The sequence below is a fragment of the Talpa occidentalis genome, unplaced genomic scaffold, assembly GCF_014898055.3.
Source record: "Talpa occidentalis isolate TD23 unplaced genomic scaffold, MPIMG_talOcc4v2.1 talOcc4.5, whole genome shotgun sequence".
In the NCBI taxonomy this organism is placed as follows: domain Eukaryota; kingdom Metazoa; phylum Chordata; class Mammalia; order Eulipotyphla; family Talpidae; genus Talpa; species Talpa occidentalis.
The window spans coordinates 5141491-5163531 of NW_023604861.1; the positions used below are offsets into that span (position 1 = coordinate 5141491).

Below are 22041 nucleotides of genomic sequence, written 5' to 3' on the forward strand. Positions count from 1 at the left end.
CACAGAAAACACTGCCCTTCCTCGTGGGACGCCCCTGTAGGTTTATATCAAGTCCCCACACATTTCTGGAACTTACATATATTTTATAAACACTAGAAACCAACATAAACCAACTTGCTGGTTAAACTGGGGGAGGAACTTGGCGATCTGGGATCCAGTTGAGAGCCTACACTAACAGGCAATTTAACCCAGCACAAGACTCTTTTCAGGACCAACCCCCCTATTTAAAGTGAAATGAGGAACAGCAGGTTTTCCAACAACTTAATGCCCCCAACATCCTGTGGCATTCTTAGCTGATTTCCAGTGTCACTTAAGTGAAGTGATTTGGCCAACCTCTCCAGTATTAACCATTAACACGGCCCTTTTTTATATGGCACGGTTCATTATCATGCCAATAAATGATTAATTACAACTCTCTGTCTGGACCAATAATTTGACAGGGCGTTGATGATTCATATTTGTGCTGTGTTGTAATGCCCCTCTCGAAACTGACATACGAGCATTTATTGTTTTTTATGGCCACTTGGAGATGACTTTTGAAAGAGACACATGTTTAGGAAGCCTTTAAAAGTTCACCTGTGCTGGAGCAGGCTCTATTCTCCAGCAGGAGGGGTGGACTGGTGCCTCCTGAACTGGTGTGACCTGCCCAAGCAGCAGAGCCAGCAATGAATAATTCCATGGCCTGTGCGCCCGAAGCCACCGTGTGCAACGGTACATCCTGCGTGCTACCTGACAGCAACTTCAATGCCATTCTCAGCACGGTCCTGAGCACCGTGCTCACCATCCTGCTGGCCCTGGTCATGTTCTCCATGGGATGCAACGTGGACATCTGGAGGTTCCTCTGGCACATAAAGCGGCCGTGGGGCATCTGTGTGGGCTTCCTCTGTCAGTTCGGAATCATGCCCCTCACGGGATTCATCCTGTCAGTGGCCTTTGGCATCCTCCCAGTCCAAGCCGTGGTGGTGCTCATCATGGGATGCTGTCCCGGAGGAACGTCCTCCAACATCTTGGCCTATTGGGTCGATGGTGACATGGACTTGAGGTAAGAGACCCAGCCCTCCTAGCCTCGCTGTACAATAACTTAGTCATTGGAACTTGAGCTGATCATTCCTGTTGGGGTGTTTTCATCTCACTCAGTTAACAGGGAGTTGGATAATTGCTCAAAGATAATGTTGAGAAGAGGTTCAAAGTTTTTTGCCAAAAAGAAAATCTTTCCAAGCCTTAAGATGCAGCTGAGAAAGTTTTCCTTCTGGTATTAGAAAAGAAGGGAGACAAGGAAACCTCAGTGGTACACAGGAACTCTGAACACAATTGCTATTTATCTAATTGCTCATTAAACACTAGGCCCTTTGAAACACCATGGCCAGCTCCACCAAATCCACCCAGTTCTCCAGACAAGCTTTTCTTGGTGTAAAACCTAAGAAAGAACTTGTATATTTGCTTCACTTCTACTGACATTGAAAGAAAAACAAAATTTTTTTTTAAATTATGCTTACCTTACTGTAAAATCAACAGAAAATGGTTTCTGTGCTTCCCACAGAGTAAACTAAATTGCTGTGTTTGCCCAATTCATCTCGTGCCGGTCTGAACTAGCTCTGGGGGAGAAAAGCTAATAGAAATAAGATGTAGCATTAATGTGACGAACCCAGAATGTTAATGACAAGAGTTGAATGGAGCAATGCCTCTTTCCCTACCTCCCCATCTCTCATTTGCCGGGAAGGGTGTGCATTTCTCCAACCAGCCAGGTGCTAATGGAGCCTGTGCCTATTAAAAGCGGTGCAGTAGGCAACCATCTCTGCTCAATCAGCAACTATCCACAGAAGAGAGACGCACAAAGTGTAGAAATGTAAACCCTGCAAGATCTGAACCAGTCTCCAGGCTGACTTAGTGCCTGGGGAGCAGCTGTGAGCTGGTCTCTGCTGGTGCCACTTGCTCCAGAAGGCAGAGAAACCCCAGACAAATGATACCCTTCCACTGAGGTCATACGGTATCTTCCTTGTGATAGATTTTGTTCCCAAGGAAAGTTCTGGAAGGAACAAAGGATGGCACCTGCTGTCCAGATTTAGCTCACCTGTGAAGCACTGTGCAGTCATCAGGTCTTTAGGGACGCCGACTAGTGTGACCTGCACATGGGCATGGTGTGCGGGCGGCTCCTAAATGTTGGCTAAGCCAAGAGCAAGAACTAAATTGTTGATGGGGCTTTGACATCCACTAGGCAGCTTTTCCATAGTTTCTGTAACTTTTCACAAACCAGAAGTCTTGTACCTCCACGTAATACAGAGGTGTCATTATTTCGTAAGACAGAAAGGTGTGTGTCCTGCTGTCTTGTTTAACTGCAGAAACATCCCCTTCTCTGGGCTGTAACTGTAAAAATCTATTCTAAAAGCTCCAAATTTCACTTTTTTGTGATTTTTCAGAAAATCTTTTTTCTCTTGAAACTGAAAGTGATTAAGTAATCCTGTCTACTTCATATAACAATTCCTATAAAAAAAAATCAAAAAATATGCTAAGCATATTTGCCATATAGAAATGTTTAATATATTGAGGGTCCTGCAAAAATAAAGAAGACACAGAAGTAGAATTTGAAACCTCAGGGGCAAATATCCAGAGGAATCAGTATCTATGCGTCCTCCTGCAAGTGAGAGCAAACTCTGTAACAGGCCTCGAAATTTTTAATTCTCATCTTAGGAAAAGCCCACTGTCCAGACCCTCTTTGTCTGGTGGCTACTGCCAATGTTGCTCCAGTGCAGAATCCACTCTAGCAATGCCACGTCTCCAGAATGCAAACAAGACCTAAGAAAGACATGGCGCCCCCAAGATAGCCCCCACTTTATCTCATAAACGCTTCTCACATAGGAACTACTTACCCTCTTACTTCTAAAGCTCTGTGGGACTATTTCCCAACACAAAGGATGAGAAACAAGAAGTAGGGGAAGCGTGTTGGAAGTGCATACCGCACATCCCACAGCAGCAAATGTCCCCCAAAAACCTGACTCGGGAAAAAAGACAGGATTCCTCGACGCAGCACATAGAGCCCAGTGCTTATTCTCAGGGCCAAGAGCTCTCTGAATACAACAGTCAGCAGAAGACATCACTGTGTGTAGCAAATAACTGTGTTTATCCAATGACCCGGGAGCACAAGAAAGAGTTTGAAGTGTGTTCAGCACCATGAGGACATGACCCATCACCTATGTTAGAGGAAATTCTTCAAATATGTCTTGAAAACAAATAAAGAGTAACACCTTAGCTATTGGGAAACGGATTTCCAACACTTCCAATTCTTCTGGACTGGGCACTGCATTAGCAAAATCTCATAGTCATTTATTTAGAAGGGATCCTCCCTCCCATGTGTAGTCGGATTCTGTACTCTTGAGACTTTGCCTTGTCCTTTTCCACTTGAGCTCTAACAATCACAGTCAAGGTGTGATGACTAGTTTCAGAGCCTCTGCAGGCTAACAAGTCATGCCAAGGAGTCCCCCTCAGACACCACCTGAAACACCTACAGATTGGGGGGAACTTCTCTCTGTCAGTGCCTGTGAGGTCCTGAGATTCCTGGGTCTGCTGGGAAATGGCAGATCTCACTCCCCTGGTCAGGTTGCCTGCCGGGACCCTGCCAGCAAGACACCAGACTGGTTTTTCAGGAGCTTTGATTGGCTCCAAAAAGTCAACATCAGTTCCTGATTTTATGCATATTCTCAAATATGACATTACAGTCAAGCCACAGGAACGCAACCAGTGTTTCCTGTTGTGTCTTGTCATCAGGAGGACGAATTCTTACTGAACTTATACATATAACTATAGGAACATAAAAAATTGATATGGTCAATTATACCAACAGGTGTCTATGCTAGTTAGGTGGGTACTGCTCAATGCAACCAACGCAACTCCTCCTGGCTTACCTTTCCAGGATGAGGTTCCTAGGAGAAGAAAGAAATCCCCCCTCAGCCTATCACTCCTTCTGCATACAATAGCAATGTTTGGTGACTTAGAAAAATAATGATGATGCACAAAATAACAGCCCTCATTCAGCATCAGAGAGGAGCGTAGAAATACAGCTCCCCTCTGAACACCCCAGTTTAGATAGCTGATGGGCACATGGGTATTTTTGCCTACGTCGTCCTGTGCATGGGCACCGTAGACACAAAATGTTTCAGGGAAAGATGAAAAAGAAGATTGTTTCCAGTGGACACACTGGGGTCGGTGTCCACAGCCCGGGGGTCACACAGCCACCTGTGACCCTGTTTCTGCCCCATCCCGGACAGCCCCCAGTTCTAAATCTCACCTCTCTTAGCAAGAGGCCCAGTGCAGCATGCAAGAAGTTTTTCTTCTCTGATCCTTTGCTTGACTTCTTTGGGAATCCTGGCCCCTGCACCCTGTCCTCAGCACCCCTCCGACTCCTCCACTGCACACATTTCAACGTTCCTTTTGACAGTTTTCTACATTTTAGACTTTCCCAATTTTCCCACCGTATCCTTTGTTCTTTGGCCAATTATAGTTGCATTTTTCACCTTCCGGTTTAGCGTTCACTTATTTTAGTTGTTCAACATCCGTGACCCAGTGACTTGTTGCAAATTCCAAGCAATCCCTCATTTCAGCCACATCCACAACTCAACACTACTTGTCTTTTGTTTTCCCTCAAAGGAACCAAGTTTGTGTCTCTCAAACAGTTTTTGTTTTATCTTACTACCTAATGTTCATGAGAGGTGACTAAGTGTCCTAGACAGCAGACGAACTCTGCGTGCATTTTAACCCTCAAATAATCCTCTGCAATCAGCATTATTATTTTCTGCATTTGCCAGACGATAAGATTAAGTCTCCTGTTCCTAATCATGGTCATAGGGTCAAAACATATCAGAGTCAGAATTTGAATCCAGACTCACCCACTTACCCTTGCTCAGACTTTTATCCCTTTCTTGACGCTCTTTCTCACTCATCAATTCTCCACCGGGTAGCACCAGCTCATCCGCCTCCTCTGGTCTTTCAAACTTGGTGCTTCACATCTGATGTGACTGCCATCTTTGCGTTCCTTACCATGGACTTGGCCCAAATTCTCCGCATGTATTGAATTCGAGGCTGCATGCTGTTCTTTCTTTCATTTCCATTGTTGACATCTAGGCTCTTTATAAAATTCCAGGTTTTTTCATATAAAATGATCTCTTCCTTTGCCTAATATATTCTCCTCTATTGTTTCTTGAAATGATTACTCTGTGAATTGCCTTTCCTCTTGTTTTGAGTGGTTCGAGGCGCCTCTCATCTTAGCCCCCATGACATGGCTTCTAGCCACCCGCTCTCCTGCCCGCTGCAGCACTGCCGCCAAGCCAGGTCCTGCTCTTATCCTACCTGCCCCTCCTTGAGGTCCCTATGAAACTGCTCTTGCCAAACTCAAAACCATGGTACACCTTCATCAATTGTCTTCAAGATATTTCAAAATTTAAGTTTTCACAAAGGGATTTGAAAGAAAATACAAGGGCAGACTCCTAAAAGTTGTTCTTGGGGTTGAAAACAAAAAATACTCAATCTTTCCAAGCCTTTGCTTTGCCATGACCCAAGTAATGGACACTGCCACCCTCGCCACCCCCCACCCCCGGAATGACAGCTGCCCCTCCCCCCATCTGTAGACAGCATAGCAGATGCACTGGGAGGGGATTATGGGCACAATTGAAGCCCGTTCTAGTTTGTTTAAAAAATGAAAAAGGTCAACAGCATAGAAAGTGAGGAAGGGACAGAGGGATAATCACTGACAAACTCCAATTCTTTAATTATTAGTAGGACAAAGCACTATTTGTAACAAATTAACTCCCTGTTCTGGTGCAGGGCTCTGTGCTGACACCCTAGCTCTCCAGTTAACTTGCCGCCGTCACGGGCCAACGTCTCAGAAACATCTGACACCCATTTCCCACCTTGGTGCTGACACACGAGTCTAGCTCTGCTAAGACAAGTGGGTTTTTTCTAAATCCCTTAAACACATTTTAAGTGAGGTCATTCCTGGTTTTTTAAAAAATGATTATTAGGGACCTCCGCACCCCTGATGAACACTGTCCTCACTTTTTATTTTGCTGAACTGTACTTAGATCCATTGAAACAAAATTCCTCAGGTCCAGATGCTTTCCTTAGCTTGTGCAAAGTGTGCTTTTGTTTGGAGGGTAGCAAAGGGTGTAAATAATTGAGCACTTTCGTCAAGTCTGCATTTAATACCTTTAAGACATTACTGCTTTGATAAGTCTCCATGCCGCAGCCACTAGAGAAGGAGCCTTTTAGAGAAATTGCTCTTAGTTTCCTACATTATGCTGAGGGAACACACACTCCCCCCATACCATAGACCCCTCACCATAGACCCCTCACCACACTCACATAGACACATACACCCCACACCCCACACACACACCTCATACAAAGAACATGCACACACTCACATAGACACACACCACACACTGTGCCTGGATAGATAATGAGACAACTAGCTGCGTGAGCGCCTAGCCTTAGTCTCCTGCCAGCCTCACTGGCTCACTAAGTCTTCAAGCCCAGAGGAGGCCACCATTGCAATGGCCACTCTCCGGATACGGAAACTGGCTAAGAGAAGTGAGGTGAGCACCCAGGGTCCCCCCCTAAGGGGGCCTGGCTGGAGAGCCCGGCCAGGCAGGAGCCACTGTGATCCATGCAGACTCCAGGCCGCTCCCTGGCAGGCGCACCCCCCTAACTGGGGAGCTCAGACACCTCCTCCCTGCTTGGCCCTCTTTACCATCAGTCGCTTCGTTCCTCAAGCTCCAGCATTGGGCGCTACTCGCCTGCTTTAAGGAAAGACAGGAGGCCTCCTGCCCGCGCACTGTGTCCCCACGGGGCTGAGGACCCCACTTGTCCCAACATGACCTGACCATGGTGAAGGCTCCCAGGGGCTGGCTGGGGTCACCGAGTTTGCTGTGATTTGCTGGGAGGTCCCAAGGGTGGCGCACCCAAGCCGCTTGTCTGATCACGAGTATAGACAGTCACAAAATACTCCATCTGACCCGCTGGGTGCTGCGCAGTGTGGGCAGTGGGCACCGCTGTCCATCAGGCCTGAAGGTGCTGGTGGTGGAGTCCTTCAGTTCAGTCATGAATTGAAAATGAAAGATGCTCCCACAGAAAACCAGGGGGACCTCTCACCCTGCTCTTCCCTTCCAGCGTCAGCATGACCACCTGCTCCACGCTGCTGGCCTTGGGCATGATGCCGCTGTGTCTCTTCATCTACACCAAGATGTGGGCCGACGCAGGGACCATCGTGATTCCCTACACCAACATCGGTGAGTCCTTCCCCGCCGCCCCCCAGGAGACTCCAGAACGCATCTCCTGTGCCCGGGCGCTTCCACAAGTCTGCAACCAGGCCTGGCAGGATCGAAATTCCAAACCTGACCCCATGGGAGGACCCGCGTTATCCCCCACAGAAATGAGCAGGGAGGGGGGCCCGTTTCAGCAGAGCCCCATCCCCACCCCATGCAGCGGGCGGGTCCTGAGGAGGCAACATCACAGCCCCGCAAGGTTCTGTCCTTAACCCGAGTTCCTGGGACCAGGCGTCTGTTCCCGGCATGCAGCAGACAGAGAACGGGCCACTGGTGACTTCACAGCAGAACCTCCCTTTAGCCAGCCCGCTGCAGCCCCAGGGAGGCACTGGAGGGATCACACACTTGGTCACCTACGACCACCCGTCACATCTGGTCCCTCACGGTCTCCCCCATCCCAAAGTTCCTTTGTCTGTTTCTGGAAAAACAGAAGATGGTGGGGGATGAAACTGTCAGCAATGTCAGGGGGGAAACGAGGCAGTGCTGGCCGACCCAGCCAGGCCTTCGCCGTGGAAGAGCAGACGGAGGTGAAACGACACATCAGTGCCCATCACCAGACACGTCCCGTGCTAAATGGGCTTCTTCAGCTGACACCCCAGTCTCCCTGGTCTCCCTGGTCAGCTCCCCAAGGGCACGTGGGTTTCGTGGCGAAGGGAACATGTAGGAGGAGGCGAAACGATGATTCAGAGAAAGTTTATAAGGGGATCCCTGCCAGGATGGAGGCCGAGCTGGATGGCATCTAAAATCCCTTCTGCTTCTGAGAGTTTCTGCGATAAGATGTGCCTCAGATCTACACAACTGAATTAGGACCCACTTTCTTTCAGGACACTAGTTGAGGACAATCTGTATGGCTCTATTTCCAGGGAGTCGCTTCTCTCTTCTGTTCCAACATAGCCATTAGACAAAAAAAAAAAAATCCAAAGAGTCTCTTGACACACCCGTTCAATATGGGATTTTCCTGCACAAGGTCACCTCGCTGGCCCTGGGGAACTCCTTCACATGAGACATAATCTCCTGCAAACAAGTGTTAGGTGACTTTCCACAACCACCTGCCTATCCCTCAAGCTACTTAACTCTCATTCCGCTCCCTCCTAGGACTCTGTCCTGAGAAGTAAGGAATGCACTTAGCTCGAGTGCCATCCACGGTAGCCTCTCAAAGGGTCCACCAGCTGAATAATTTTCATCCTACATCACTCACTGTTTTAGAGAAACATTTAAGCCTGAAACTATTGTTTTCTTGCTAGTCATTTCTTTCTGGAAAGGGCCCTATGGTGAAATGCAGTAATTCTAACTATGATGAGAATGACTTATATCACAGATTTTTAATGTGAATAAATTTTGAAAGGAAGAGAAAGTAAGAGAGAGTACTCAGCCCTTCACTGGAGGGAAAGGTCATCAGTAAAGAGGTAAAATGAAAAAAAAAGAAAAAGAAAAAAAGAAAAGAAGATATGAGGAAAATATAGAAAAACTTTAAATGGGAATTTGAGAAATAGGTTTTTCCAGACCTATTTGCTACTATAATCATCTCACGACTGGACTTTCTAGTGCTTTAGTGCAGAAAAAATAAAGGACCTGATTGCTTCACCAGCTGTGATCACCACTTTTTAAATGAGGAAATTAAGGGGCAGGATAACTGTTTAAATTGTCCAAGATGACCAGGGATCAGGAAATACCCTCCTGAGCTGCTCTCTGCTCTGCTCTGTGGGACGCAGCAGGTGCAATCATGTTCTGCTGGTTCAATAACCATCCCCTGCACCCCCAGGGTGGTGACACCTGGAGGAGGAGTAGGAGGAGGTGCCTGCAGGGCAGGTACCACTAGGGAAACACTAACACTGTCCTTCCTGCTCCTCTGAAACCTGCATTTGAGAGCAGCCGGTAGCGCCAACTGTGTGTCCACTGAGTGTCACAAATACACTGCAGGGCAGACGTCATCCTGCCCACCCACTTCAAAAACTGGAAGCCAGACTTGGGGAACTCAGTGTGCTCCCCAACCCTCCAGTTGTGACTAAAGTCCAATCCGAGCCCATCTGCTCCCAGCCTTGCATGACCCCATGCTCCACTCCCCTCTGCTCTCTGATTTCTGTCTACCTGTCTCTCCTTCTCTACTTCCTTAAACTGGGTTAAAGATCAAGTTGTGGTTCAAAAGCAGACACCTTTTCATCTAATCAGATATTTGACACAGAGAGTGCAGGCTAAGGAGTGAGTGATAAGGAAAAAGCAGAGCCTGGAGGAAGGCAGAGGAGCTCCCAACCCACTGGGGAGTAGAGTCACATGAACCCACCTCTTCAGGCCAGAGTCACACACTGAGTGGAAAGAAAGCAAAGATGTCTTTCCAGTCAGCTTCAAGCCTGGGGACAGCTTCATCTGGTCTCACTTGGGCAGGAGAGGAATTGCAGTTCAGCCATGGATTTGGGCAAGTCGTCCTGCGTGAGTGTTTGTCCTGCTGCCTTGGGCTGGCCAAAGAGACAGAAACTCTTAACAAGAGGGCCCAACAGGGGAGGTGCACTCTTCACAATTCAAGACATTAAAAACCTGTAACAAAACCTAGCCGCGCTCACATTCCAAGCACAGCCTTTGGGCCTGGGATTAAGTTACCGCGGGATAATCAATTTGTGTTGAGATGGGCTTCATCTAAGACCTCCCCAGGTCACACAATTTAGGAAATCATCTGGGACCGAGGAGAGATCCCAGAGGTCCCCCCAAAGTAGCAGGATAGAAGGACACCCAGAAGGGATTTTTCTGGGTGTGCTTTTCAGCACCTCCATCAAAGGCTTTTTTCTATACCCACTGTTGGCCAAGTTTCCTTATCTCTGCCCCTCCCTATCTGTTTATTTGTATTCATTCTTGGTATCCTGAGGCATTAGTTAATCCCTTTGAGTAATTTCTTGGGGAAAAAAAAGTAATTGCTGAATCTTATATCACTGAGAGGCTACAAAGAAGTTATGTTTTTGTCACTGTTATATTCATTTCAAAGTCATATTTACCATCCTGGTATCTAGACTCCACCTTTCAGTCCTACTTCAATCTAATCCACATCAGAATTTCCATTACCCAAGTCTACTTTCTCCTACTGCTTTAAAAGGCTGTTTGAAGGGGGGCAGAATAGCCCATGAGAAGCTAGAAGTTATTGGTGCTATATCTTACAAAAACAGCTATTGGACAAATCAGCATTAAATAATGCGGAGAAACAAACCACATATTCCAAGAACAGCAGTAAATTTAACACACGGTGATATTAAAATATGACTCTTTTATCTGCTTGGGTGAGCACGTTCCTGCAAAGAATTATAATTACTTGAGAGGTTGCCAAATATATTATCTTACAGAAAATGGGAAGCATGCTTTTTGACCTATTCTCTCACCTCTCTGTTGTAGATTTGAATAACTGAAGTCACTCTTCACCAAAACTCATTGGTCTCCGGAATGCCTGGGGAATTTGGACTTTTTCTTTTATTCTTACTGTTACAGGGCAAACCCCCATATAAAACGGGGTTGCCTGACTGTGGGTGCTCACCCACACGCTTAAAGGGGACTTACGGATGCTAAACTGCAGACACACACAAAAGGTTGATAAAAGATTAATTTACAAGGGAAGGGGAAAATGGGGAAATGAATAATTCAGGGAGAAAAAGAGGGAGAGAAATTAACCCCCCGGCCACATGGCCAGTTAAATACCCAAACAGAGAGCCTAGTTGCTTAACGCCACCCTCAAGTCCTTCCAACCTTCCCTTTGGTGATCATGGGATTTGTAGTTGCCAGTGTCGTGGGGGTGGAGTCCACAAAGCCTGTATGGAGTTTGCTCAGGACATCCTTACCCCTATCATCACTACCAGGACATAAAAGACAGATATTAAATATCTATGCACCACAAGAACACATACACACATACAAGCTTTGAAAATGCATTTTTCCTAGGAGATAAGGATCCAAACAACAAATAAACCAAGATTCTGACAAATAAAAAGACAGCTGATTGGCACTATAAGGAATTCTAAGAAAATTACCCTGGATTCAGGGAAAGGAATTGTATCGTCAAGGTTATCAGTTCTCAAGAATATCCTCCAGGGCCTCCCCGGTGGCGCAGCGGTTGAGCAATGGGTTGCAAAGCTGCCCGCGGCCTCTGCAGCGCCAGTTCGATCCCCGGCTGCTCCCCGGCCACCCGAGGAGGGTCCCACATGGCGCGCAGACCTCTCCTGCCGCCCGCTGCTCCCCTCAGCAGTGGACTTCGGTCCTTCTGCCTGCTCTGCTCCCCGCTCTGGCTCTGGGGAATTCTCTCACCCTCCCGTGCTTCTGACTGTACCCAGTGCTTGTATAAATAAATAAAAATAAATAAATCTCTAAAAAAAAAAAAGGAAAATCAAATCTCTAAAAAAAAAAAAAAAGAATATCCTCCAGTGATATTAAACTATTTACTAGTGAGAGTAAATAAGTAGAGTAGTTCAAGGTTTGGGGGTTGGTTTTGGTTTTTGTTTTTTTTTTTTAACCTCTCTTGTGTTTTCAAAGGGAGAGTGAAGCATCAGCTGAGTCTGACTCAGGCTACTTGCTCCTGTTTTCCTCTCTCCTGTGCTGTGTGCTCTGTTGAACAAATGTTTTGTCATCTTCAGGGATATCTTTGGTGACTCTTGTGGTTCCTGTTTCCATTGGGATATTTGTTAACCACAAATGGCCCGAGAAAGCCAAGATCATACTTAAGGTAAGCATCTCCTGCTCTAGGCATCACAGGCCAGAGGCCCAGGGCGGGAACTGAGTTACGGGCTCTTCCCTCCCACTTGATTGCTTCTCATTGTCTTATGACCCCCTCCGAGGGGGCTTGATGTTACCCCACACACATCCTCTCTTCCAGAGCACCCTGCCTTGCCCCAGCCATGGGCAAATTCCTATCTACCCTTTGAGATACCCAGTCCAAGCATCACTTCTCGATTTTTCTCTACTCCGTCTTCCCGTAGCCCTTTGCTCTTATTTCTGCTATGTGGGTTTGTAGTAAAAAATATATTTAGACAGCCTTCTCAGAAGATAAGTCATGTCTTTCTTATCTCTGTATCCATGTTGCCTGTGACAATTGGTTGAATACATATACATGTGTGTATATATAATACACATAATTGTTATGAATAATATATTATATGTTATATAGAATTATATATTATAATAAATTATGTTATATAGAATTATATAGTATATATAATATAATTATTACCATTATAGCTAGAAGATGTGGCTATGAATATATAATATGTATTATTTATATGTAATATAGTATATAGAAATGTATTTATAGGTATATACACATACAGAGAGAGAGCTGTAGAGAGGGATAGAGAGAGGTGGACCTATTTCACTGTTGAGGAGGCAAAATAAGCTGTTTGACATTTTTGTTTCACTGGATGAAAAAAAATGTATAATCTCCAATTTTTTTAATTTGAAAAGGCAATAGCAATGGTGGCTTTGGTTTCCATATGCCGTTTTAAATTTTTGGGAGTTTTACATACATTTGCCTGTTACTCTAACAGCCATAAAACATGACTATGGCAGGATGTGAGTCCCATGTGGGATGCAGGATCTAAGGTTGCCGAGGTTCGCGCTTGGCCAAAGGCAGGGGTGGGGGTGGCAAATCAGGAGACTGGCTTATGTGCAGTTTGCTTTCCCTGCTGTCCTCGGCCCCAGGACCGGGTGCAAGCTGGCGCACCTGCTCTCCCAGCAGGATCCCAATATGCCCCGCTGCTGCCTCAAAAATTAAAAGGCAGGGCCAGCCCGAGGGCGCAGAGGAAACCAACGCTCGCCTCCCAGAGGAAAGGGTTTGCTGGGTGTCTGCTCTGTGAGCATCAGGGGACTGGCTTGACACGCGGTTCTCGGGTCTTGTTCCATGCAGGTGGGCTCCGTCGTGGGCGCCATCCTGATCGTGCTCATCGCGGTGGTCGGCGGGGTCCTGTACCAGAGCGCCTGGATCATCGAGCCCAAGCTCTGGATCATAGGAACCCTCTTCCCCATGGCTGGCTACTCCCTGGGGTTCTTTCTGGCTAGAATAGCTGGCCAGCCCTGGCACAGGTAGGGTGTTTCAGAAAATGGAACTGGGGCTTTTCTTCTGTTATAGCTGGGGTGGTCACTCTCTGGGAGGGCTGTGGGGAAACACCCAGGCAGGATGACCTGAAAATGGAGAAGCAGCGTCTCAGCATTCTGGAGGCCAGAAGTCTGGTGTGCCTGCAGGATGGCATGCGGGAGGGAGGCCTAGTCTGCCCAGCCTCTCCCTGGGCTCATAGATGGCCATTTTCTCCCTATTTCCTGGCACATCGCCAGGAAGTCTGTGTCAAAACTCCACCTTTTTATAAGGACACCTGTCATATAGGATTAAGGTCCACCCTCATCATCTTGTCTTAACCAATTACATCTACAGTGATGCCTTTTCCAAATAAGGTCACACTCAAGTGTCCCCAGGACACCTGCCCCTTCTGTTCACATTCTCCTGGACATCCTTCCACTACCACGTGTCCTTATTGTCCGAGCAGAGTGACCTTGACTCGAGACCTGGACGGGCCTTGTGCACGCCAAGGTTCCAAGGCCCGCGGTTGGGTGAGCTCATCCCCCAAAGGCACTGAATATTAAAACTGGGTTGGCATCCATGGGTTTGGTGCTGTGGATTTTGGTGCCAATTCTCACTCATCCATCTGAGTCACAGCCAGAGAGAGAAGTGTGTGTGTGTGTGTGTGTGAGTTTGAGAAAGAGGGGTGCAGTGCTGGGCAGTGAAAGGCAGAGTGGCCCCCACCCCGAAGGCAGCTGCCTGGACTGCACCCACCTCCCATCTACCAGCTGCAGGCCGGGCCACTCCTGCACTTTCAGTGACTTTGTCATCTGCAGGAAAGGGCTGTCACTGCATGCACATTTTTGGTAAAGACTGAATCGGAAAAACAAAGCCAATTTAAAAAATGAAACAGCCATCACTATGCCCTCTCCTGAGTCCTCTCTCACCCCCTGCACTGTCTCCAGTCACTGTCACAATGAAAATAGAGAAGTAACGCTCCTTTGCCACTTAAGTGACACCAGCTAGGTGAACTCCTGCCTGCTTGGGTTTTTCTCTATTAGATCTGATTTCAATGTGTATATATTTATGCAATATATAATTGTAAACTTAATAATAACATAAATATGGCCAGTAGTAATTATGCATTACTTATTAGTATATTTTGTCATGTATTAAAAATATTAGTATATTTTGTGATATAAGTATGATATTTATACATACATATAGACTAGATGAGCTAGAGATATAGGCCACCACTCCAGGGCAAATTTAACTAGTTGATGTTCTTTCTTTTCTGGACCAAAAAAATATTATAATCTCCAAATTCTTTTTTTTTTTTTTAGATTTATTTATTTATTTATACAAGCACTGGGTACAGTCAGAAGCGCGGGAGGGTGAGAGAATTCACCAGAGCCAGAGCGGGGAGCAGAGCAGGCAGAAGGACCGAAGGACACTGCTGAGGGGAGCAGCAGGCGGCAGGAGAGGTCTGCGCGCCATGTGGGACCCTCCTCCGGTGGCCGGGGAGCAGCCGGGGATCGAACCGGCGCTGCAGAGTCTGCGGGCAGCTTCGCAACCCAGCGCTCAACCTCTGTGCCCCCGGGGAGGCCCTCCAAATTCTTTTTTAAAGTGAAAGGGAGAAAAAAGTCATGGCAGTGGCTATTGTTTGCCTATACCTTTTCCACCCGTTATATATCTCTATTCTCATTATCATAACAGTGATAAAAGTGACTGTGGTAATATTTAGATATGTAAAATATATAGATTATATATAATATAGATATTCATTCACATATAATGCACTGCTTAGTAATATATTAATGTATTTCAATAGAAAAAGAACCATATTGAATAAATATATATGGAGAGCAGATACGGAGACAGTACATATGTGTAATCCTCAGTAGATCTGCTTTGGACGTTTCCTAAGCACAAAGCCCCACGATGAGCTGACCCCCAGGACTCTCCCCGCTCCCCTAGGTGCAGGACGGTGGCGCTGGAGACAGGCATGCAGAACACCCAGCTGTGCTCCACCATCGTGCAGCTGTCCTTCACGCCCGAGGAGCTCAACCTTGTGTTCACCTTCCCGCTCATCTACAGCATCTTCCAGCTGGCCTTCGCCGGGATATTCCTGGGAAGTAAGTCTCCGTGCTCACCCCCCTTCATCCCGACATTCACTCTGGACAGATCCTGATAAGGCCTTATTATTCCCTTATTCTTTTGCTTGTTTCACTTCTTCTGGCAGTAAATTATATAAATTAATCGCTTTCTCTGGCAATCAAATAAGTGGGTGGAAAATGCCACCCGTCGTATTCTCACAACTTCCCAGCTATGGTGAAAAGAAAGTAATTTTACCAAAACGTTCTAGTCAAGATTATTTTTAAGCAAAAACAATTGGAGACCAATTCTGTCCAGTGACTTTCTTTTCCTCGGTAATTAGGGAGGCACATTAACCTGGCAGGACCATTTCGTGGTGTGCCCCCAACGGGCTTCAGAAACTCTGGACTGGTCATTCTCTCAAAGCTTCATTTTGAGATGCTTTGTAAATATAGGATATTTATCAGAAAATGTGTACAGAGGCTGTTTATCAGGCGAAGTGATTGTAGAAGTCAGACGGGGGTGTGTGCCTGGAGTATGGGGGTACAGACCTAACTACATAGGCAATACCCACAGCGTTGGAACAGCTGACACCAACATGTGCTTTGCTTACAGTCCTAGACCTTGGCGTGGCTGAGCTGATTCCCTCATTACAGTCTCACTTAGTATATGGCTTGGAGCCACCAGCCCCTGCCACCTGTTAGCTTCCACCTACTTGCAACTTTTCTCTATATTTTGATCCCCAAAACTGATGATATTTAACCCCTATTTTTAATTTTTAATTTTTTAATACTCTTCCTTTTATAATCTTCATAGCACTGTCGAGGAGATGGGGGATGGTATAGGGAATACGAATGACAAAATCCATGTAAATCTATACCCGTAAGATGCCAGAGACTCCATTGGGTTTGGGTTTGGTTTTATTTTTTCACTGATCTCCGACCAGAACAGCCCCTCCGGCCCCCCAGGGGAGCAGTGAGTGGGGCAGGGAGAGCAGTGACCACACACCCCACCCCAGGGTCCTCGACTTGGCTCCTTAGCGTGTCTTGTCTTTGTCAAGGGTGCTACGGGGAGCTGGTAGGCAGGGCAGGAACGTCACGGGGTACCACCTGCAGGGCTGATACCTGTGGAAGTCAGGTTAGCTGGTGTCCCCTGGAGTTCTGTGCAGCTGTCCTGCTCAGCCACCAGTGAACAAGTAGCCTCCAGCTGACAGAAAAGGCAAACTGCTTTTTTTTTTTCCCCAAGATGAACTGAGCTGTAGGCCAGAGGTGCGGGGCAGGGAGGGGTGAGAGGATTCACCAGAGACAGTGGGGAGCAGAATGGGCGGGTCCACTGAAACACACTGCTGAGGGGAGCAGCGGGGAGACAGGAGAGGTCTGCTGTGCCATGTGGGTCACCTCCCAGGCTGGGGATTGAACTCATGCCACAGTGGCTGGAGACAGCTTGATAGGGCTGAGACTTTAACCCTTGTGCCACCAGGGAGGCCCAAGGCAAACTGCTTTTAAGCCATCAGTTAGAGTCATTGTTCAAAGTATGTTTACAATTTCTTGTTAAGCAACTTGCTTAACCGCCTGTGCATTGTTTTCTAGTGTATGCGGCATACAGGAAATGTTATCCGAGAAACAGAGTGGAGCTTCCAGAGAGCGAAGACGGTAAAGAGGCAGTGACCGATTCATCACGCTATCAGGTGAATGAAGGATTTCAAGCCGATGAGAGTGGACACTCAATGGACAAAGAAGAATCCTAAGGAATATACTTCAGCTATTCCAATATTGCATTCCTCGTTTTTGATGGGATATTTGGCCGGAAAAGTGAAAATTTTCATTTCGATGGAGGCCAGATGTTGGTTTTGGTATCAAGTAGCTGGCGGTTCCATTCTCTAACATCATGTATATTTAAATGTGTGTGTGTAAATATATATATATATATATGTACATATATATACTGCCTTTGAAATATGCCCCAAAAAATATGCCAAAAAAATCTGCAACTCTCAGAACCTGAAATAGGTACCACGGATAACCCCAGAGTTCCTGGACTGAATCTCACAACGCACCTGATGTTTTACTAAACTACATGACATGAGTTAATATTGTAAATTGATCAAGAGTTTCTCCAGTATTTATGATCATAAAGAAATTGAAGGTTTTCCCCTCCCATTTTAATTATTATTTTGAAAGTGTTGCAACTATTTATTTATATAATAAATTTGTTTTTGAAAACAACTTGCCTTTCTCCAGTGACAATCAAAAGCAAAAGTGAGAGAGAAGACCTACTAATATAATTCAAGAACCACAGTAGAATCCCACCCATAACTCACCGGAGATGCTGTGTGAGTGTGGCTTCGGCTCAGCAGTCCAGTGACGCCCACTAGATTTGGGGTGCAAACAGAGTTCTTTCACATGCCTTGAAATTGCCAAAGAACTCATGTCCTGAAGTGAGACTTCCTCAAGGTGTGTCTGGCTGAGGCGGGTTCACACCACCTAATAAGACAACTTTATGGTTCTTATGTATATGTGTGTGTGTGTGTGTGTGTGTGTGTGTGTATGAGAGAGAGAGAGACAGAGACAGAGAGACAGAGACAGAGACATCATGGAGCAGAGGAGCAGAAGGGAGGTGCAAAGACAGCAGAAATGTTGGAAGAAATGCCTCAATTCCAAACCAGGCGAGCTGGATTCCAGGGAAGGTCATAGAAGTAGACAGAGAAGCACAATAGAAGCCCATGGAAAGGCAGGACTAGAGGCAGCCACCGTGCAGAGGTAAGTGGGGATAAGAATGGAGTCAGGGAGCTATGGGGGAGGTAAATACCAAGCAGGGGCAGAAGAGGGGTGTGTCCAGCCCCGGAGGGGGATGGGCATTGGCCAGTTGTTTGGACGTGTTGGTAGCTGTAACAAGAGGAGACCAGGACAGTCTGATCAGTGGCAGCAGGGTTTTAGGGTGAGGGGGGAAGTAACTAGTCATGGGGTGTCCATGAAGGGGGCTGATTTAATTCTCTTTCCCTCATTCCACAGCAAGAGGGAGGCACATTCTTAAATCTGTTCCTAGTGGTTCCATTTCATTTTCGATTTGGGCATTTTCACTGCCTCATAGATTCCCTTAGATGTGTTTCCTGCAAAGGGCCTTTTGCATTAGGATGATGTATGCTCAGTTCCTGCTGTGTATTCTGCATAACAGGAACTTGAGCATCAGCTCTGAGCTTTCTATAGAGAGTTGAGGGGTTCTGCTTTCAAATGTGGTGACATGAATGCCTTTTGCTACAGGTTCACAATGGAAGAAGGCCCCCACAGCTTTCCATTAGACAAATATATTCATAGGAACTAGAGATTTCTTTTACAACATAGTAGGGGGGAGTGGTAAAGAATTTTCCTATTAAGAGGTGTCAAAGAATATCCCTCCACTGCTGCAGAAGAAGGTTTTCAGTCTCTCTGTTAACCTCCTACACTCTCCCCATCAAACAGAAAGTGGGCAGGTGCACAAAGACACACTGTGAATTCCTATCATAATTTCAACACACCCCAAGTCAAGGGCCTGGCTATGGCAGCTGTAGCAAGCAAGTTCCCCTCCCTATTGATCAAGATATGGGAGACAGAACTTGGCTGTCTTACATGATGTGGTATCTTGTGAGTTGTGTTTTTCTTCCTAATGTGCTAGAAGGAAAACAGCTGAGTTTTTAAAAATGATAGTCTCTTTTTTAAAATGAGTTTGAAAAGCTGATTAAATTATGTATATTTTTGCCTCTGTGAATATCATGTTAAATGAATATTTTATTTGAAAGGCTTGAATAAATGAAAATAATTTTTGTAATGTTTGGTCTGTTTGAGTCTTTGTGACAACTGTCAAGATTTCTTCACTGTTCAGTTTCCTGAGATAAAAATAATGTTTCCTCAAATATTAAATTGTTTTTTGAAAATCACCTGAAAGAAACTCTTAATTAAATACCCTAATATTAGATATTCTACTGATACAGACTGAGGTTGTCCCCTAGAAAATCATATGATCATACTTGGGCAATATTAATCAGAGACTCTTTAAAATGATGTGACAGGGTCTCCCCTGGTGGCACAGCAGTTGAGCGCTGGGTTGCGAGGCTGCCCTCAGCTTCTGCAGTGCCAGTTCGATCCCCAGCCACCGGCGAGGGTCCCACAGGAAAAAAAAAAAAAATGATGTGACAATAATAGCCGATTTAAGATAATTAGAAATAAATTGAGGGTACCTATATATGATAACCATAATATATATTGGTGATAGTCTTATAAATAAGAACCCATAATACTTTATGTATTAATATATACACCCATATAATACTTCTTAAAAATTAGATGAGAGAGAGCAAGGATAGAGACAAATAGATCCATTCTCAGTGCATTAAAATCTCCCATAAGTAAGACTTACAGAAATGCATTCGACTACTCAAAGACAACACTCTACTCTCCCTCTAGGAAAATCTTACACCCTTCAGTAGGAAAAAAGATCCCACCCTTGGAATATTTGACATCCCATTGCTTCTGAAGCCTTTACATCTTCAAGAAGCACATTCACTTAGAACAGTCTTCCCACTGCAGTCTGGACTCTCCTAATCACTCAGGAAGCCGTCCAAGGGCTGCGCAAACACAGAGAGGAGTCAGCCCCATCCGCAGCTTCCATTCACACACATTCCCCAATGCCCCAAGGCTTGAGCTGCCCTAAGTTGTCCTTCCCGGGAGAGTTTTCCCCCTTAGGAAGGAAACTTCCTCTCCCCATCTCTGATCTTATTCTGGTCCATTAATCCAGAATAGAAAAGATTTTGAACACCCACTGAAGGAATAAATCAGAATTCTGGTGTCTACAAAAGGCTTCTTATCTTTCTTAGTTGTATCCACATTTATTTAGGGTTTTAGAGATGGAGTATTCTGACCTGTGTTGGAATATTTTGAAGGAAGACCATTCCATGTTCCACGTGACACATCCATCCCAGCAACAACCCCAACAAAGAGCATCTTGAGAGCAATCCCACGAAAGCAGACTAGAGACACGGAAAGAAGACAGTTTTTTAAAAACTAAGAGATGACAAAGTTTTGAGAAATATTTGAAGTTTACGTATTTATCTTGCGATAGAATTACATGTAAGGTGATTAGCACCAGGATCCATGCTGACATATTTGTTAGAATTGAAAAATGAGGCAGATTTTTTTTTTCTTTTGGCTGATCGGTTTGACAAGCGCCTTCAATTTGCCAATTAGGAAACATTGTCCTAAGAACAGTTCCCCTAAAATAGATGAGCTAAGTCAACAGCACGAGGTTACAAAAACTGTATTGAAATCATGTGCTAATATAAAAAATACACTCTAATAATTCCCTGGAATATACAGAGATTGTTACAACTGATTAATAAGAACCTAAGTGACTCAATTAAAAGGTGAGACAAAAAACACTGAACAGACTACTCAGCACAGAACGGCAACTAAAACCAACAAGCATATAGCAAAGGCAAAGAAAGATATGAAAGATGCTCAACACCATTAATAGTTGGAGACTCACACATTAAGACATTAAAAATACTAAAAATTTTAGAAATACCAAAATAAATTTAAAAATTGTAAATAAAAAAATTTAAAAATTCAAATTTAAAAAAAAACTCAAGCCAGATGAAGAATTTTTATACTTTCTGAATTTTGAGTCATATGAATTTATTATCAATTCAAATATTAATTCAAGTACTAAATGTAGAAAAGTTTCATTAATAAAGATAAATAAGTAAATTTTAAAAAATTAAAAATTAAAACCACAATGAATAACCACCACAGGCCCAATAAAATAGCTAAAATGATACAGAGCTGATAACAAGCATCGCCGATGGCAATGCTCTAGATTGCTGGTGATAGCAGCGCTTTCAAAAAAGAGTTTGAACAGAAATATTAATTCAAAAGGCACCTGCACCCCTATGTTTATAGCAGCACTGTTTACAATAGCTAAGCTTTGGAAACAACCCAAATGCCCAAAAATAGATGACTGGATCAAGAAGATGTGGTCCATATACACCATGGAATATTACTCAGCATTCAAAAAAGATAAACACATGCCATTTGCAGCAACATGGGTGGCGCTGGAAGGGATCATGCTCAGCGAAATAAGCCAGAAAGAAAAAAGAAAAATACCGGATGGTCTCACTCATAGCAGGAATCTAGAAAACCTAAACAAGGGACCAGGAAAAAGAATAACTATAAGAAAGAAAAAATCAAAATCAACAAGCAACTATAAACCAGAGACAAGCTACGGGGGCAGGGGAGGGTGGCCAAGGAGAAGAGGGATTGGGGTCAAAATAAGGGGGGTGCAATTGTATGGGGAAAATAACCAAGATGAAAATGCATACATTGTGCAAACATTAAAAATGATGTAAGAAATATATAAAAAAAAAAAAAAAGAAAGAAAGAAAAAAGAAAAGAAAAAAAAAACAGTTTGCATTTTCCTATTAAACCAACACACGCTGCCCGTCTAAGCCAGCAGGCTCGCTCCCGGTTACTGGAAGTAAAAGGTACCAGCAGACAGAACAGGGGCCACAACCTGCAGAGGGAGGTGACGACATGAAGCACGGGGGACATTTGGGGTGATATACTATTTCTGTTAGGACTTTGGAGGTGG

At 45.1% G+C, this 22041-nt stretch overlaps 1 protein-coding gene across 1 annotated transcript; it reads left to right on the forward strand.

Moving 5' to 3' along the window:
• The first annotated feature begins 653 nt into the window (after positions 1 to 653).
• On the forward strand, positions 654 to 17170 carry SLC10A2 (solute carrier family 10 member 2). Its single transcript, XM_037528620.1, has 6 exons — positions 654 to 1042; positions 7159 to 7277; positions 11918 to 12006; positions 13183 to 13358; positions 15307 to 15464; positions 17013 to 17170. The coding sequence occupies exons 1-6, from the start codon at positions 666 to 668 to the stop codon at positions 17168 to 17170; spliced, it is 1077 nt and encodes a 358-aa protein (XP_037384517.1). The 5' UTR covers positions 654 to 665.
• The last annotated feature ends 4871 nt before the right edge of the window (positions 17171 to 22041 follow it).